The following is a 20392-nucleotide window of genomic DNA, read 5'->3' on the forward strand; positions in this document are numbered from 1 at the left end:
TGTTATGGGAATAGCAAGAACTTTTAATAAGAAACAATGTTCTTTTCTAATTTAAATAGCAATATGAGGAAAGAGTTTGTGAGAATCTGATTAAAAATTATACTTCAGTAGAACGCTTGCTTTAGTATACCCTCCAGTTAAATATAAAAAAAAGTTCATCAGAATTTCAAAACATTACATCTAAAACTGATTTTATTCTACCAGCCAAAAAGTGAATTTTTTTGATCCACAATACATTCTCATTATAAAACTTGACAGAACTTCAAAGACATTCTTAATCTAATCACCACAATGTTGATGACCAGATTTTAAAGGGGGGGGGGGGGGGTAGAGTAAAACAGAAGAAAAGTCCTTTGATAAAACAAATGAACATGTTTTAAAGACACTTAGCTTTTATAAATCAAATGCACCAACCTGGGGATTAGAGCATTTTATCTCTAGTGGCTCCAGGTCAACGTGGAGACAGACAACAAAAGAATGCCTCCCATCTGGGCCTGGAGGAAGCAGCTTTTGCGATGTGACCGCTAGAGTAGAGGTGCATCCCATAGGGTCCACTAGGGAGCGCGTCACTTGCTTTCCAAGAAGGGTATATATGCTGAAATGATGCAAGTTGATGGTCCAAGGAAATGCATCACCTGGAAGAGAACAAGAGAATTAACAGAATTATCTATCATTTCTATCTGAAATGATGCACTTGACACAGCAAAGGTGGGACCCCAGAGATTCAGGTATAAACAATTTACATAATACTTAATCAATTTAATTTTATGCTATTGATATATTTCAATACCCTTCATTGTGTACATTACAAACAATATATGATCAGAATTAAATATAAGAGATAAAAGAAGAACAGAAGTCCCAAAACCCTCTTTGCCCACTTTGGTGGATATAAATGTTCCTGCATTTGGAGGAGACTCTAGGATGGACAGCATTTAACGATGGGCAATGACATTGTATGGACAGGAGATCTGGCTGTGAAATGAGTGAGGGAAATGATATATCTATTATTGTGTATGTGGCAACCCACAGCAGAATTACATGGCATGCTACAAATAAATCCATACACTCATCGTCATGATTTCTGACAAAAAAAAGTCAAAATTATACAATAGAAAAAAGAAAGCATTTTCAACAAATAGTGCTGGTCTTACTGGATGTCAGCATGTAGAAGAATGCAAATCGATTAATATCTATCACTCTGCACAAAACAAGTCCAAGTGGATCAAAGATATCAACATAAAGCCAGTTACACTAAACCCGATATAAGAGAAAGTGGGGGATCGCCATGAACTCACTGGCACAGGAGACTACTTCCTGAAAAGAACACCAATTGCTCAGGCACTAAGATTGAAAATTAACAAACGAAACTTCATGAAACTGAAATGTTTCTGAAAAGCAAAGCATGCTGTCAATAGGACAAAAGGGCAGCCCACAGAGTGGGAAAAGACCTTCACCAACCTCACATCTGACAGAGGACTAATATCCAAAATATATAAAACATTCAAGATCCTAGACCGCAACAAACCAAATAATCCAATTAAAAATGAGGAATCTCAAACAGTCGAGAAAACATCTAAGGAGTTATTCAACATTCTTTGCCAAAAACAAAACAACTCTTAGATTCCATCTAATATCTGTCAGAATGGCTAAGATCAAAAACATAAATGACAGCTCATGCTGGTGAGGATGTGGAGCAAGGGGAACACTCCACTGCTGGTGGGAGAGAGGACTTATACAGCTAATTTGGAATTCAATGATAGTTTCTCAAAAATTTAGGACCCAGTTGTAACACTCCTGGGCATATAACCAAAGGATGCTCCAATATACCACAAGGACACTTGCTCAGCTATGTTCATAGCACCATTATTCTTAATAGCCAGAAACTGGAAACAACCAAAATGTTCCTCGACAGAAGAATGGAGAAAAAAAATATGGTACAATTACACAATGGAGTATTACTCAGCTGTTAAAAACAATGACCTCATGAAATCTGCAGGAAAATGGATGGAACTAGAAAAGAATATCCTGGGTGAAGGAACCCAGACCCAGAAAGACAAACACAGTATGTATTCACGCATAAGTGAATATTAGTTGTAACGGAGAACTGTGGTACAATGCATAGCCCCAGGAAGACAACCATGGTATATACTCACTTATAAGAGGAATTAGCCATAAAGTCATTAGGAGAGTCATGCTATAATACACAGACCCAGAGAAGCTAAGTAACCAGAAGGGCTCAAGCAGAGATCCATGAATCGCACTGTGAAGGAAAATAGAACAGACATTGCTGTTGGTTGGAGGGTAAAGATGGGAATGGGGATAAGGTGGGGCAAGTGTGGCGGGAGAGAGAGGGCATCTCTGAGAAGAACTAAGAACACAGTGCAATGGAAACACCCAGGAATCTAAGAGGGTGACCCTAGGTCAGACTCTTAGCAAAGGGGTACACAGAACCTCAACTCGCCATCTCCTTTAACCAGACAAGACTTCCAGTGGAGGAACTGGAACACCAACCTGGCCACAAATCCTTCAACCTGTAATTTGTCCTGTCTGCAAGTTATGCTGAGGTACTATGGTGAAATTTAAGATAATCAGCAGTCTGACAACAGGGCAAAGCCAGTTCGGGCACCCTCTCCTCTATTGCTTAGAGTCTTAGCTGGGGTCAATCCTTGTGGATTCCTAGGAATTTCTCTAGGGCCAGACTTATTGTTAGCCCCATAATGGCCCCCTCAATCAAAATACCTCTTTCCTTGCTTTTATCTCTGTCCTTCCTCCATCTCAACTATCCCATTCCCTCAAGTTTTCCTCCTCCCTCCCCTCTTCCTCTCCTCTCCTCTTTCCAACCCTCCTTTTCCCCTCATCCCCATGCTCCCAATTTTGTCAGGCGAACTTGTCTATTTCCTCTTTCCAGGTAGATTTATGTATGTTTTACTTAGGGATCAACTTGCTAGTTAGCTTCTAAGGATCATGGACTATAGGCTCAATATCCTTTGCTTTATAGATAGTATCCCCAGCAACTGATGGAAGCAGAGGCAGAGACCTGCAGTGGAGCACTGGGATGAGCCCCAAAGTCCAGCTGAAGAGTAGGAGGAGAGAGAATATGAGTCAAGAGGTCAAGACCATGATGGGGACACCACTGAAACAGTCTACCTGAGCTAATGGGAGCTCACCAACTCCAGCCAGACAGGGAAGAAACCAGCAAAGATCCAAACTAGTCCCTCTGAATGTGGGTGACAGTTCTATGGCTGGGCAGACTGAGGTGCCACTAGCAGTGGCACCAGATTTATCCCTACTGCAGGTACTGGCTTTTTGGGAACCTATTCTATTGGATGGATATCTTGCCTACATATAGTTAGGAGGACCTTGGACCTTCCACAAAGCAAAGTGCAGTACCATCTGAGGAATGGATGAGGGGTGGGGTTGGAGGGTAGATGGGGGGAAAGGGAGGAGGGGAAGGAGTAGGAACTGGGATTGGTATGTAAAATGAAAAAAAAAGATAGTTTGTTTTCTTTTTAAAAAAAAAGAATTAAAAAAAATTAAAAATAAAAAGATGTGCTGGGGTAAAGGTGACACAGAAATTGTGGGAGTGGCCAAACAATGGCTGATTCAGAGAAGGAGCTTCCTCCTGATGGCCAGGACTCAGAGGCAGGAAACCAAAGACCTAGGATAGAACCAAACATGCCCCGGGGGGTGGGGAGGGGGGAGTCAACGAAATGATTCCTAATGATAATGTGCTATAGTCATAGGTTGTTGCTCAGCTGTCATCAAAGAAGACTCATCCAGCAACTGACAGACACAGATGCAGAGACTCACAGCTCGAGGAATCCTGCAGGAGATGGCAAGAAAAGATGGTAGGAGCCAGAGGGTTCATGGACACCACAAGAAAACCCACAAATCCACTAACCTGTGCTCCTGAACACCTGGGAAGCCTGCTCGGGACTGACCTAGGCACTCTGCATATCTGTTAGCTGTGTAGCCAGGTCTTATTGTGGGACTCCTAACAGTGGGTTCAGGTGCTGCTCCTGAGTCTGCTATCTGCTTTGGGCAACCTTTACACCTCCTGGGTTGCCTTGTCTGGGCTGAGTAGAAGAGAAGCCTAGTGTCCCAACACTTGATAAACCATGGCTGGAAGATATCCATGGGAGGGCTACCCTTTTCTGAAGAGAAACAGGGGAGGAAAAGTGTATGGGGGAGGGAAGGCTGGGAGGAGAGGATGAAGGGGAAACTGCAGTTGGCATATAAAAACAAAAAAAAATTATAATACAAATCCATGAACTTAAAAATATATTTAATATATGAAGATTAGATAAATTATAAAAATTGTTAAAAATGAGCAGCATATATGCATGCCACAAAATTATCCAAAATGGCTTATAACTAAATGTAATATACAAAACTAAGAAAAATATCAAAGGGTAAAAGAAAAAAAAAAAAGGATGATCCTTTTCAGCAATAACCCAAAGGAGAGGTCCATGAGAAAAAGAGCCAATGAGGTGGCTGCAATGAACTTAAAATTGTTATGCAGCCCTAAAGAATAAAGAAATATCTGAGAGTTGAGAACAAATGCATAGATTGGGAGAAAATATTTAAGTGAGATAGCTAAAAAAGAATTCTAATTCCAAACACAAAACTATTAGAACTGAATAAGAATAAAATTCTATTCAGAAAGTAAAAGCCTTAGAAGGTATCACTGACAACAAGAAAGATGGCATTTAAGCTTCACATCACATGTCACAAAGAACATGCAACTGAAGACAAGGAGAAAGCATCCCATGGCTGTTGGAAAGACAAACCACAACATGATGTGCTGCGGATGCAATGCATCGGAAGGAGGAATGCTCCATTGCACTGCAAACAAAAATAACAAACCTCCTTTGAAGACATTTTGACAGTTTCTTACAAAAGTAAACATGGCATACATGATACAACAACCACACACTTCTGCAATTATCCAAAGGAGTTAACATAAAAATATTACAGATATGTGAGTGTATTATTCACAAACTACCCTTATTTCAAAGTAATCATAATGTTTCTGGTTGATGAGCAGATAAATTGTCCTACAGACAATGTAAGCTTAGCATAGAAAAGGGAAGGAGCTATTAACCATCAAAACACACAGAAGAAATGTTAACTGTTTACTATCAAGGTAAAGAAGCTGACGTGAAAAGACTGTATGTCATACTATCTCAGGTCTAAGAAGGAAAAGCTAGGAGACAATAAATAGTAAGGTCATTGAGTGCCAGCTGTTGTAACAGATAAAGAAGCAGAGAGAATTCTCAGTGTAGTTCTGAGAATTCTGGGGGCAATGAAAATACTATGTATAAAAAGTTAATGGAAGAAAATTGTCATTATACATTTCTCTCAACTTCAAAACATATATCCCCAAAAGACAGATGCCTCAATAGGCCCATCAATTATAGCCAATATAGCATTCATGTCAGTGAAGGGGCAGGGACTATATCAGACATTTCTGCAATTGTGAATTAATTTTGTTGTGAACCTAAAATTAAGTGTCACAATAGTATCAAACACAGTTTACAAAGACTTTAAAATACAAAAATTAAAAAGGAAGAAAATGACCTGTGGTGTTATTTTGTTTGTGCTCTAACAAAGCTTGCCTGATTATCAGAGGGCAGAGCTAGCCATGAGGTAACCATAGAGGTCTGGAGGTCAGTACAGACAGACAGGAAGTGACATGACTTGTCAGAGAGAGGAATACCAGGCAGGAGGAGACAGGGTTCAGGCCTGTTTTCTGATGGCGTTGGCAAGGTAAGAACTGTCTGTAGCTTGCTCCTTTCTCTTTCAGATGTTTCAACATCTGCCCTGATATCTGGCTCAAGGTCTTTATTAAGACCAATTAGAACTTGTGCAACAATTATCTTTTTCTTAATGACCAAGAAAAAATGCTTTCTTTACAAAGTGATAAGGGAGCTAGGCAAGCATTTAGTTTGGTCACACTAGCTTTTGTTCTAATGTAATGTTCTAGACATTCAGAAATACAGAACAGGCTAGAGTGAAGTAGATGGTGCAAGAATACACTTTTAGCATTTAAGAGCTACCAAACCCTTAGGGAAATAAAGGATTGAAGAGGTTGATTGTGAGTAACAAGAGAATAGTGCCTGCAGCAGCCATGGCAGCCAGATTGAGGTGGCTCAAAGTAGCACCACAAAAGATGTGACAGCCCAGACGTATAATCTCATTTTATGGGAAGCTGAGGTGCGAGGATTGAAAACCTAGTCTGGGCTCAGGAAAAGCCTAAAATTTGACATCATTTGTAAAATGTGTCTGGTCATTTTCAAGACATTTAAAAATATCATCAAAAGAAATTAGAAGTTATTTTCTGGGAGTCAAAAGATTTTTATTTGCATACATAATTTAAGAATTAAATCAAGAAGTCTACAAGAAATGGGAAGACACTGCATAGCACTCCAACATGCTCACAACTGCACACACTCCTCCATGCTCACAACTGCACACACTCCTCCATCCTCACAACTGCACACTCTCCTCCATCCTCATAACAGATAGAAGATTATGAAGCCGTTTTCAGCTCCTCACATGAAACAATGCATACACACCGACAGGGGCAGTAAGGAAAAGAGGCTTTGCATTTTACACAGATGCACAACAATTTCCACATCAGGTCCTACGAAAGTCACTAAATCCAACAACAGCAAAGTTTTAACTTACAAATGATCTCAATATTCCATTTCTGTCAAAATATTTTATTAAAGTCACAGGCAGCTCTTTCAAAGAAGAAATAACAAACCTCTGCTGGGCACAGGGTAGAAACCCATCTGCTCAGAGGTGTTGGCTGCAAGTGCTCCCTAATGCAACTCAAGATGTTGATTTTGACCCAAATAGCCTACACAGATTGAGACCATCTCTTCCCACTGCATCTGAAATCAGATGAAACATTTCAGCATGGAGCCCCATGTCATGAACTCAAACATAAGTGAGTACAGAGAGAGCCTTGCATATCTCGTGAGATAGCCTCCACATCATCCCATTAATCACACTGTAATCTTCTAGAAAGCCTCTTAAAGAATTTGTTTGAATTACCAATGAACTTTCAAAAAAAGTTTACTAAGAGCTGTGTGAAAATGTCGTATAGACTATAGGTACTATATATAGTGAGTTCAGATCCTTTCACACGCCATCCTAATGATGGAATTGAGCAGAGAGTAAGACAGGGACCACAGGTGGAACAAAATTAATTAAGATCAGGTTAAGAATTATGGTGAAAGGGGGTAAAAAAGGAAGAAAAAGCAACTACAGACTACATGCTGCTACGTCATACCTAATTAGGAAAGAATGACTGTGTCAAAGATCCTAGGGAAAGAAGGCTTCTATCAAGAGAAAGATAATATAAAAGATAATTAAAAAGCCTCCTTTTAATATGTCATACCACCAATCCAGAAAAGAAGTTTTCAACTCAACTTTCATTTCAAGAAAGGCAGGGAACTGAACATCAAATCTTGAGCTACAACATACACAGGCTCTCTACTTCTTGGCTTAAGACAAAATATACAGTAATCCAAATACCCTAATTTCTAATCTTACAATCTAATAATATGAACAAGGTGTTGACCGATTTAGTACAATCAAGCATTAAACCATCCAACTTTTCCAAGTTCACCTTTTGTTGGAAACGAGTATGTTCAATTTCAAAGAGGTATGAATTTGCAACTGAAAGCGCGGCAATCTAAGAGATCAGGGACACACTGAAAACTGAACCGCAGCTCCAGCCATCTCACAATAGGTACTTGGTGTAAACACATTAGAAACATGAAAATAGCATATTCAATGATGTCACCCTCTTTTATTTCTACTTTGGACTATAAAAATACCCCAAACTACCAGCCAAACCCCATCCCCTAGGGAATCATACTCTTTGTGAAGAGTCAGGGATCCCTAGTACCTCCTGGCAGTCCCACTCAGCCTTTCCTGGTAGCCCATCTTCAATCCTCTGTGACTCCTCAAACATCAGCAGAATGACGTTTACCGGGGGCCCCACATTTCACCGGGATTTAAAGATCTAGCAGCCTCTACATTTGATTATGACTAAGACTGGACAACAGCTACCAAAGAACAAAATATTCACCCACCCTGCAAATACTAGACCAGGTACCTGTATCAGATCCCAGTGCAAAAACACAAACAGTCAGGACAATATAGCTCCATTGGAGTCCAGGAACCCTACTGTGGTAGACATTGAGAGAAGCGATGAAGTTGAGGTACAGGACAAGGACTTTCCAATCACAGTCACAGACATACTTAAGAGCTTTAAAGAGGGTATGAATAAATGCCTCAAAGAAGATCATAAATACAGAGCAGTTGAATGAAATAATGAAAATAGTTCAAAACATGAAAGAATTTAGAAGAAAATGCAAACTAAAAGAAAGCTAGAAGTGAAAAACTTATGATGTCAAACAAAAGCCTCTGAGGTAAGCTTCAGCAAGAGATTAAAGACATGGAGGAGAGAATTTAAGGCCTTAAGAAGAAGGTAGAAAAACATGGATATCTAAGTGAAAGAAGAGGTTAAATCTAAATAAATCTAAGCATAAAATATTTAGGAAATATTGATTATGTAAAGATCAAGCCTACAAATTAAAGGTATAGAAGAAGAAGAGTCCCAGAACAAAGACATAGAAGATATTTCTAGCAAAGTCATAAAAAAAAAAAAGTCTGAAGAAAGAGGTGACTATCAAGGTACAAGAAACATGTAGAACACCAAGTAAGATCAAAAAGGAATTTCCCCATGACACAAAATAACCAAAATAGCAAACTAATGGGGGGGGGGTATTAAAAGCTTCAGAGAGTTACCTATGAAGGTTATGAAGGCAGGCCCATGAGAGTTAAAACTTTGCTTTTCAATGAAAGTTCAGATAGCCAGAAGGTCCTGGGCAGGGGTGAACAAGTTCTAAGAGACTACTGATGCCAGTCCAGAATACAATGCCCAGTAAAACTATCAATTACAATCTATAGAAAAAGAAAAACATTCTAAGACAGAATCAAATTTAATCCATTTATGTTCAACAATTCAGCTAATAGAAGGCACTAGAAGGACAACTTCATTCTGACACAGCTTACATCAGAGCAGACAAATTCAGTGCAGAATGCTACACGACCTTAGAACAACAACAGGACATCTTGAATTAAGCAAAATGGAAACTGAAGGAACATTTCCTATTTTTCTTCACAAAGCCACTATTACCTTGATACCAAAACCATACAAAGACCCATCCCCCTCAAAGAAAGAAAATTATAAACTAATATCCCTTTTGAATAGAAATGCAAAATTTCTCAATAAAAACACCTGCTATCTGAATATGAACACGTGAAAAAGATCATCCAGCATAATCAAGTTGGACTGTTCACTGCGGGCAGGACTGCAAACTGGGATAGCCCCTGTTGAAATCCTGTGGAGAGTCCTTAAGTGCTAAAAAATCAATTTACCATAAGATTCAGCTACAGCACTCTTGGGTATATACACAAAGGACTCTACAATGTAATCCAAAGATACTAGCTCATCCACGTTCACTGCTGCTCTATTCATAATAGCCAGAAACTGGAAACAGTCTACATCACCATCACTAGTGAACAGGTAATTCAAACGTGGCAGTGTTACACGATGGAATATTATGCAGCTGTTAAGAAAATGGAAACTCAGGCAAATGAAGCAATCATTCTGAGTGAGGTAACTGGGATGCAGAAAATACCAAACATTGCGTGTTTTCTCTTATATCTGAGTGTCAGATTTTATGCTATAGATGTGTGTTTTTCAAAAGGGGTGGGGTGGGGGGACTTCCAAGGAAGGAGAAAATACAATATAGGATAACAAATATATGGAGTTATATATATAAAATAAGATGGGGAGGAAAAGGAGAGGGCAGGCAAAGGAGGAAATGGAGGGGGCGAGGTCAACAAACAGGGCCTTTTGAAAAGCCTACTATTATAGAAACTATACCTAAAATATATACATACATGAAACGAAGCTAAATGGACTCAATATACAATGAAGAGAAGAGATCATAACTAGTCATTTTATGTCACCAAGTAAATTCTCCAGTGCAAGGAATTGATTACATCTAGTTGAGTTGATGGACAAAGGGTTCAGAGATACCACACACACACACAGCCACCAAATACCACAAGCTATTCCAAAGTTATTAGTTACTTTCCACAGCCTGATGGTTATACCTGAAGGGAAAACTTATTATGACATCAAACACTGAAAAATCGAGGTGGTGTCCAACTAGAAGCATCACCCATATTAATTCATGTTCATGGTGCTAAAAGGTGCTCACACACTACCAGAGAAATCATCAATTTCAGAAAAATGTTATAGTCAGTTTCACCCAGCTAAACACCTGCAACCCACAACAGAGACCTGCTTGCAAAATGTGCCAGTACAATAGAGGAACCAATATTATGAGAATAACAAACCATATTCTGTTTGGATTTAAGGTCAGTCCATGAAATAAAATCCATGTATGATACCACTAAAGTAGTTAAAAAGCTGAGAGTAGACAGGTCATAAGCCTGGGTAAAACCCTGATACTACTACTCAGTTAAAGGGACACAGTGACTAAGATTCCTGGTGACATGCTCTATACCTACAGATGTGCAGTGAACAAAGTGCAGAGAGCGAGAGCCCATGACACACGCACACCACTCTACAGGGATCTATGAGGAAGTAGAGATAGAGCAAGAGCCAGAGGTGGGTGACGCCACATGAGCAATGTCCGACACACATAAGATTACAGGGTAGGTGACATTACCCTCAAGACTTGCACAGGCTGAAAGCAGACAAAATCCTAGCACTAAGAATGAGAAGTGAGAACAAGCCCACTCTGGTACCGATTGGGAACGAGATTTCACACTGACCAATGGACCACATGCAGGGCAGCTCCCAGGCCCAGGAGTAGCAGGCTAAGAGAAAACAGGCTCCCTGTGTGTTACATGTTCCCTTTCTTTTGGTATTATTTTGTACTATTGACTTTCTTTTTGTGAGTTTTTTCTTTTTGCTGTTGTCCTGGCTCATGGTATTTTGGATTTTTTTTTTTTTTTGAGAAAAAGGACATGAAGGTTGGTGGGTAGAGAGGCAGTGATAATCGGGGAGAGGTAGAGAAGGGGAAGGAAGGTTGGTGGAAAAGAGGCAGTGATAATCAGGAAGGGGTAGGGAAGGGGAAGGAAGGTTGGTGAGTAGAGAGGCAGTGATAATCGGGGAGGGGTAGGGAAGGGGAAGGAATATAATCACAGTACAGCAAAGCTTTCAAAATAAGCTCAAACCAATGTTCATTCTAATATTCCCTGTTTGAGTTTTATAATCATATTATATTGTATAGATAATGTACATTTACCTATAAATGATGATGTAGAAGTATGAAAGCACAAAAATACCACGACACAGTACAATTATAATAAATATTCAGATAGAGTGGATGTATACTAATATATTAGAAACAAAACAGGGCAGGAGAGATGGCTACACGGTTAACACCAGAGCACCCACATGGCAGCTCACAACTGTCTGTAGCTCCATGCCCACCAAATACAAGCACTCTGCTGATGTCTCTTGAGTTGCACTTAGGTGTGCACTGACATACGTACAGCCAAAACACTCAAATGGATAAAATAAACGGGGAGGGAGGAAGTCTATCCATGCCAGCATAAAAACAACAGTATGAAAAAAACGTGTAAATGTACCCTCTTCAAGGATGGGTCGTGGTATGACAAAAGGGATCTCCTGCAGGGGCTCCATGCACTTATGACCAGCACTGATGATCTTTATTTGCGGCAAACAGAGGACAAGTGTTCCTGGTGTGCTGGTTTGTCCATGGTACCAACTTCTTACTGTCCCAGGGATGTCACCAGATACAATTGTACTTGGGGAAGGCAGGCTGTCATTTGGAATGAACACACAGCAAGACTGTACATCAAGCTAGAAAAGAAAAGCAGAATTGAAATACTTGGGTCAGATCAAACATACACTGGAACTACAGCTATCTTCACAATAAGTAATGAAGTCCAAATGGAAACATGCCCTGCATGTGTCTTCATGAGTTATTTTACTTAAACACAAATGACAATTTAAAAAGTATTGTTTCAAGCTATAAACTTGATCAAAGCATCGAGTGACATGAGTTAAAAATGCAGTTGCCCTTCACCATTTGTTTCCAAGAATAATGCTCAAGTTAGAAAGAGTGCTGGGAAATGGAGAAAGATATCCCCGCTTCTCCAGTTCATAAGCTTGGGTTAGCAGCAGCCAGATGAAGCTGCAAACTGTTTTTTAAATAATGCTGTTCTTATGCCCACTCAGGGTCCTATATTTTAAAATTACAGACTAAAATAGGTGAACACATACTTAATACACTCAGTTCCTTGCTATAAACAACCCCTGGAAGAAGGTGTCTTTGTGACAAACTGCTATAAACAACCCCTGGAAGAAGGTGTCTTTGTAACAAACTGCTATAAACAACCCTGGAAGAAGGTGTCTTTGTAACAAACTGTGCATACACCCAAAGAGGCAATATATGTGCGTGTGTGTGCCAATATGTATTACACGTGATAAAATAATCTTAGAAATCAAAGTGTTTTTTGTCATTTGAGTCTACAAGTTATTATGTAAATTGTAATTTTACATAAAATGCTTAATTCCCCTTAAAAATTTAGAATCGTTACTTAACTCACGAGACCTATAGAGCATCAAGACCAAGTAAGTCCACATGTAAAACTCACTAATATCTGTGTTTCTTAATTCAGAACCAGTGAATATTAAGTTCTGTTGGTCTTAGCTGATTATTATAAAATAATATTTTATATCTGGTTACAATATTGCCTCATTTCTAGCATACTTGAGCTGTTTTGTTAAGTAAATATAAACTACAACTTGTTAGTTTCCTAGGTAACTGCACAACAAAGATGTATTTGAAGGTGTGATGAGAACTGTACTGTTTTTTCAGTCTTGGGTACTTCAGGTAATTAGACCACCAAGGGCACTATATTCACAAACAGATAACAATGTCTATAGTAATATCCCTTCTTTCAAGGTGAGGCACTTCTAGTGAGAAAATGGAATTCCATTAGATTTCCTTGATAAAATAAGCAATCCATTAACCTACATATAAACAACACTGTCTATGCTGGCTTCACACATCTGGGGATGTAAAACTACTAAATGCAATGAAGAAAAACGGCATATAACCTTCTGTGAAAACAAATGCCTGTGACATACCAACCTGTCTCTATTAGTTTTAGAACCTTATCTTGAAGCTCAGACAATTTAAGCACACAAGTGTATCACAGTTGGTCAGCTCAAGATCACAAAGTACTCCATTGAGAAATAAGTCTAATTTGTCTTATATGTAACATTAGGATGTTTTAAATAATTAACACAATGTATTAGTGATGTTTAATTGTATAATCTACAATGGCATAACCTAAGTGAGCATTCTTTCCTAATTCAGGTTAAAAGAACAAAATCTGAATCAAGATTAACAATTCATATAGATACTGATGTTATGTTGAAAATGCTCTCAATGATGTGAGGCCAATTGTTTACTAATATTAAAACATGTGACCACATACACAAAGTCAGAACTAGAAATGCAATTTTAATTGCACTCTAAATTCCAAAATCATAAACATGCCGCTCTACTAACTTCAATGTCAACTATTCCCCCCCCCATGGAAACAGTAACAATGTATACAGAATCAAGAGTAAATCCCCCCCCCCCATGGAAACAGTAACAATGTATACAGAATCAAGAGTAAAGCCATGCAGGAGCAAGACAAAAGTCTACAAGATGAGCTTTCTAAAGTAGGCGGAGGGTTCCGTTGGCGATTAGAATCTACACACACATAATGTAAAGCACTCAAAATTATTGTGAAGTGACATGTGTTCTATACACTGAGGCTATCACATGAATCTTTTTACATTTTTAGAATAACTGTTAAACCATGTGTCTAAACTGTGGTTTAATGTAAAATTCTGAGTGATTTATATTACTGGGCATAAATGTGCGGCTGTAAATTTTGCATTAATGTAAGGACCTGACAATCCAAGGGAAAGAAAATGAAGTAATCTGCCAGTAAGACATCCTGAGTCCGGGGGTCAGATTTTGTTCATGGAAACCACCTGGTTGGGACCCTCTGCACCACACCAAACACAAACGATCTTTAAAAAAATATCCTGGTCATTACTGCACTGCAGCTGCGCTGTGTGACTTCATCTTTCCATGGCAACAGCCTTTCTGTTTCAAGGATCCTGTTTCAGTTTTGGTAGCAACATGTTCTTCTGCCAACATTGAACACATTCATGGGTGAAAGTAGGGGGATTATTACAAATTCTTGAAGTAGAACCACCTCCATTTAATTCCTACTAGGTCAGGGACTATGTCGTTAGGGATCAGATACAAACGGTACACCTAAAGAAAAGAAGTTTGGTATTCATATTTTAACGAATGAAATTACTGCATGTATTCTTTTCCTTAAATTTCAAGATTATGTGTTATTAAAACAGATCTATGCTATGTCGTTTTCTGATGTGGGAGTGATTTCTTATTAATAAAGAAACTGCCTAGACCCATTTGATAGGCCAACCCTTAGGTAGGCGGAGTAAACAGAACGGAATGCTGGGAGAAAGAAGCTGAGTCAGGGAGTCGCCATGATTCTCCCACTCCAGACAGATGCAGGTTAAGATCATTCCTGGTAAGCCAGCTCGTGGGCTACACAGATTAATAGAAATGGGTTAGATCAATATGTAAAAGCTAGCCAATAAGAAACTGAAACTAATGGGTCAGGCAGTGTTTAAAAGAATACAGTTTCCGTGTAATTATTTCGGATAAAACTAGCCGGGTGGCGGGACACAGCCAGCCGCTCCGTATTTCAACAGAGTGGCTCCCAACGTGCTAATGAACTCCACGTAAAACCCGAGAGGGCTTAAAAAGGAGAGAAAGACAATTTAAGACAGCTTTTTGCTGTTTATGGGTTGCATGCCGCAAAGAAATTGTCCTGACTCAGCAGCAGGAAAAAACTGGCTGTTTTAAAATGCCGGCTTTCTGGGCTGTGCCGCCATTGCGATCTCTGTCTGGCTCCTATGGGAGACAGAGCTTTTAAATGGAGCATTTGGAGTAAAGCTCTACGGCTTGCTTAATGGCAATGTGGACTGCTGTGTGCCTGGAACTGTGTGTGGCTCAGGGGCACCAAATGGCTCTGAGGCAGGAGCGGCTTGGCTCAGCTCTGCCATGCTGAACTGTGCTGGTCTCAGGCAGAGACTACCGTAATTACCATAATAACAGCACAGTTAAGGTTTAGACTGGGCAGGACACAGGTGGTACCATATTACCTGTACATGATGCAACTTAAGTTTTTAAGAAGTGCTTAACATTTTAAGAAATGCTCCTGGATAGTAAAAATATTACAGATTCACAATAAAACAGATTCAGACATAACAGACCTCAGTGGATCACAGCGTTGGATGAATGTACATAGGCTTGAGAGAGAGAAGAATAAGAATATAGAGAATAAAGCAAATGTCTTAAAAAAAAAAGGGTAAAGTCTTTAAAGAGACAGAGTACAGATAGTTAAGAGATTAAAATAAATAAAGAAAAATAAGCCACGTAAAAATGGAAAATTCACAGAGAGTCTGGATTATGTACATTGTGCTTTCTTTAAAATTTTTGACTGTAAAGGAGCTAAGTACAGAGAGACATTTCATTACATGGGCTGCTAAGCTAAACCAGAATGGATATAAGGGTATTACGATTTCAAAATTTGGGTTTAAGAATATGATGCTTTGGAGAGGGTCTTCTTTTGTTTTCACAGAGGACCAAACCCTGTGGATTTCTTCTATTACAATTTGGTATGATAGACCACGCCCTCCTGAAAGGTTGTTGTGAACATCTTCAGAAAATTGCTTCGCTCAACTGCCAACTGAGATGAAACTAGCACACAGTTTATACCATGAAAGACCTCATTAACGACGCCCCCATTCAGCAGGAAGCAGTTTGGAGAGAAAAAACTGTGCCCATGTTCCCAAAATATTGTTTATAAATGTTCTTTTACATTTAAAGGGGGAAATGATATAGGTATGAATAATTTGAATTGGTGTGGATTTTAAGGTCAATTTTGTTATATGTATATGTATTTCTGATATTGATTAAGGTATTGTGATTGTGTAGTTCTTTTAAAATGTAATGTATAATAGGAAATATAGGTTGCTAATGGATAATCATCGATGATAGTAAAGTTTGTAGTCATGTTACTTAGATTTTCTAGATATATAGAGATATATTTCAGATAGGCATTCTTCATATCTCTCAAAGGCTACAGAATATGGCATTTAATGTTTTAATAACTTAGGACTTTTCATGACAATGAGACATATCTGCTCCTGGTGTCACCAATCTACTTCGAGAGGAAGATGGGCATCGAAGAGGATCCTTATGGAGTTTGATAGCCATTTGGGCAAGAAACTGTTCTTGACTGGACTGTTGCATAAACTGGACAAAGAGAACCCACAGAGAGAGGACTACTGAACTTGCCTAAAGGTGAGACAGTCTTTTGGGGTTCATGACTCATGAAAGAGTCTGCGAGACATTCTGCAGGACACAGCAGATAGTGACTGAACTGTCTTTGAAATTTCCTGCTTCATGGAAATGTCTGCTGGATACTATGGGCCTGAAGGCTGAAGATGGATGCCCCAACCATACAAAAGAACTTTGGGTGACTGTCCAGGCAGCAAGATGTCTCTGTCATTTCTAGAGTTTTCTTATTCCTTGTTTACTTAGGTGGTATTATATCCTTCTGGAGTCTTTGATGGAGTTGAAGAATGAATAGATAGTTATAGTTTTCCTTAGTTATGATAAAAGATAAAATAGATATAAATATTATAACTGTAATTCTTGCTTGATAACTGTTTTGCTATATGTAATTTTACTATGTTAAAGTTAAAGCCTTTCTTTTTTGTTTAAACAGAAAAAGGGGAAATGATGTGGGAGTGATTTCTTATTAATAAAGAAACTGCCTAGACCCATTTGATAGGCCAACCCTTAGGTAGGCGGAGTAAACAGAACGGAATGCTGGGAGAAAGAAGCTGAGTCAGGGAGTCGCCATGATTCTCCCACTCCAGACAGATGCAGGTTAAGATCATTCCTGGTAAGCCAGCTCGTGGGCTACACAGATTAATAGAAATGGGTTAGATCAATATGTAAAAGCTAGCCAATAAGAAACTGAAACTAATGGGTCAGGCAGTGTTTAAAAGAATACAGTTTCCGTGTAATTATTTCGGATAAAACTAGCCGGGTGGCGGGACACAGCCAGCCGCTCCGTACTACAACAGTTTTCCAGCTCTATACGTGAGACTTCAAATTGAGAAGCTTGTTCTTTTCTAAGCACAGGAAAGGACTGGATGCAGAGAAGAGGCAAGGTGGGGTAGAGAAGAACTGGGAGGAGTAGAGAAGAGAAAACTGCAATTGAGATATATTTTATGAGGAAAGAATCTATTTTCAATGAAAAAGAAAAAACAGAATTTTTGTGATTTATGTGCTGTACAAATGTGATGGCAAGTCACTTAAAGAAAAGTATTTAGACATTAACCTGAAAACCTTAAGGAGTCAATGCCCATCAAATGTCTCTAATGCTGTGCTGGGTGCCCTTTACAAGATAACCGCTTCCTATTACCAAATAATATACTGCTTTCGTTTGAAATGAAAACTTTAGGAATGATTGTATTTACTTAAAAATGATATAAAAAAGACATTCTTTATGTGAATATCTTTTATTCTTTAAGAAATGATTTTAAATTTAAGAAAAAATGAGTATCATAAACTGCTTCCTTCATGATTTTTCAGCAGTGCCCTCTTTAACACCAATGATCTGAGAGATACGTAACAAGAACGAAGAGGCCATGAATTTGAGAGGAAGCAGGCAGGGGGGCATGGAAGGGATAGAATGAGGTGAAAAAAGGGAGAAAATATATAATTATATTTTGATGAAGAATAAAGTAAGTTTAAAAATGAAGGCAGTAAGATGTATGGATTTGAAGACTGGCTGATCTAGAAGGCTGATATAATCAAAACACATTATATGAAATCCTTGAGGAATTAACAAAAATATTCTTAAAAGAAAGAAAAATATTGAAATAATCAACTATTTCTTTCCAGCACTTACATGTGAGACACTTTGTATAATCAGCATATTGTTTTTAACACTGTTGTGTGGCTTTCTGTGTCATAATAAATGTGAATAATTGCAGGAGCAAAACTAAACTGTTAATATGTAAAAATGCTTGAAAATAAAACAATGATCTGAGCTGGAACTCATAATACAGGAACAAAAGAAATAGTCCTGATATGGAAAAGATTACAATAAACACTGAGAAAGCACAATGGTAAAGAGCTTCATTAATATGTGAGACTCTCTTGCAGCATAAAAAATTACTTGACAATATTTCAGAGAATTTCTGACCATTAGAAAACCTTGGGCAGAACATAAACTCGAAGTCAGCACTATGCCGTTCATTCGTCCCACTCTACATAACACAGTGCCCGGCATTTACTAGGGACTCAGCAAATAACGGTGAAATAAGGAAATGAGTTTTGCCGCCATAAATGAAAAACATTTCATTTATGTTGTTCACTATTTTGTTCCCCACAGAAGAAATCTATTAGTATAATCAATAAAATTCACTTATTAGTAGGACAAGTTCAAACAGAGTTGTGGTATCTGTAATAAGTCATTTTCCTTAGGGGAAATACAACATTGACAGAAAGATGTCAACTGAACATTGCTAAACAATTAAATCCACAAATAAACACTGTTTATGATTCGTGAGGCTAAATATACTGGCCTTCAAAGACTTTAAAAAGATATACATGATGCACATACTTTAAAATATGACTATTTACCTATTTATATACATGGGCTTTCAAAATTAACAGTCTTCTATTTATGCCATAACAAACAAATACATACAACTGTAGCCAAATTCATTCCTTCTCTTATTAGCCTGTTTCCTATTTGGGGTCTCTATAGAGATAACTATAGATATGTGATAACTTGGAGAGGACAAAGTTTATTTCATCTTACAGGTCCCTGTCCCAGTCCATCACTAGGAGACTTTAGGTCTGGAACTCAAGACAAGAGCCTGGAGAAGGAGCAGATGCAGAAGTCATGAAGAGCTGTTCACTGGCTTGCTCACCATGGCTTGTTCATCCTGCTGTCTTATATCTCCTACCCACAGTGAGTGAGGCCTTTTTATACCAGTCATCAGTCAAGAAAATGTACCACAGACTAGTGCAAAGGCAAACCTGAGGGGGGGGCACATTTTCTCAACTCAAGTTCCTTCTTTGTAAATGACACTGGCTTGTGTCAAAATGACATAAAACAGCACAATATGTCATGGAAATACTTCGGTATGGGATCTAAATATACAGCAGTTTAAGTTTCAAATAAAAATAAAACAAAATAAATCCTCAAAGGGAAACATGGAATACCTTCCATACTTTTCCCATTCAATTTTGATGGGGGGGGGGGATTCCTAGAGTTTGCAGATTTCTCCCTGCTAACAAGCTACCATGCAAAGACAGAACTGTCAGTATGGATGTTATAAAACATGCTTTCATAATTAACGTGAAATTCATCTGCCTATAAGATATATCTACTCATGCTTGATCCTGAAGATAAGCCAGGGAGTTCACCAGACATCAAGAAATATGATTATTTAATCACTGGCCACAATGTGGGTGAAATTCCCCAGGAGAGAATTCGATTGCACTGGCTTAACTGCTTACGGCGCTTTACTTGAGAAAGTATGATTGACAGTAGTTCTCCGCGTAAGGGCAGAGAACTGCTGAGGGGGCAGAGACTCGGAAACAAATCCAACACTGGAATGTTGTAGGACACCAACCTGAACCTCAATATACGTGAGCAGAACAGCGGAGTTCAACAGCAATGAAATGCTTTCCTTTCTCAGTTCTAGGCCAGAACATTTCTATTTTTGAAACTTTATGCCATTGTTAATTATGTGTTTGCAGAATAAAATTATAAATTTCTGAAATGTAAGATCATCTTTGATAATACTGGAACTCATGGTTCTCAAGATTTTAAAAAAAAAACCCAAAAAACAGGAAAGAACAAATGAGCCTAATATAATCTGTTAAAAGATCCCCAACCAAGAAAAATGTCAAAGTCAACATGCACTATTACAAAATAACCATTATAAGGATGTATAAAAGCCCTATTTTGCCACTGAAAAAATAAATAGGCTATACCAAATATTGTTAATGCATTTATACTTCTTGAGTTTTTCAGCCCTAAGTAAAATAACATGGTCTTAACAAATATCAACTTTGGCTCCAAACTCAACTTCCCATAAACTCTG

At 38.5% G+C, this 20392-nt stretch overlaps 1 protein-coding gene across 3 annotated transcripts in view; it reads right to left on the reverse strand.

Annotated features, from left to right (window-relative positions):
• Vps13b (vacuolar protein sorting 13 homolog B) overlaps window positions 1-20392 on the reverse strand; it is a 470084-nt gene that overhangs the window by 270508 nt on the left and 179184 nt on the right. For all 3 annotated transcript variants that reach the window (XM_041637454.1, XM_041637453.1, XM_041637452.1), the window contains exons 23-24: window positions 11716-11950; window positions 415-635 (exon numbers count right to left, since the gene is read on the reverse strand). In XM_041637454.1, coding sequence (XP_041493388.1) covers window positions 415-635; window positions 11716-11950 — 456 coding nt within the window. The remainder of the gene's footprint in view (window positions 1-414; window positions 636-11715; window positions 11951-20392) is intronic.

Source organism: Microtus oregoni, unplaced genomic scaffold (genome assembly GCF_018167655.1).
Source record: "Microtus oregoni isolate MIOR12 unplaced genomic scaffold, Mior012 000053F_ref0000044, whole genome shotgun sequence".
In the NCBI taxonomy this organism is placed as follows: Eukaryota; Metazoa; Chordata; class Mammalia; order Rodentia; family Cricetidae; genus Microtus; species Microtus oregoni.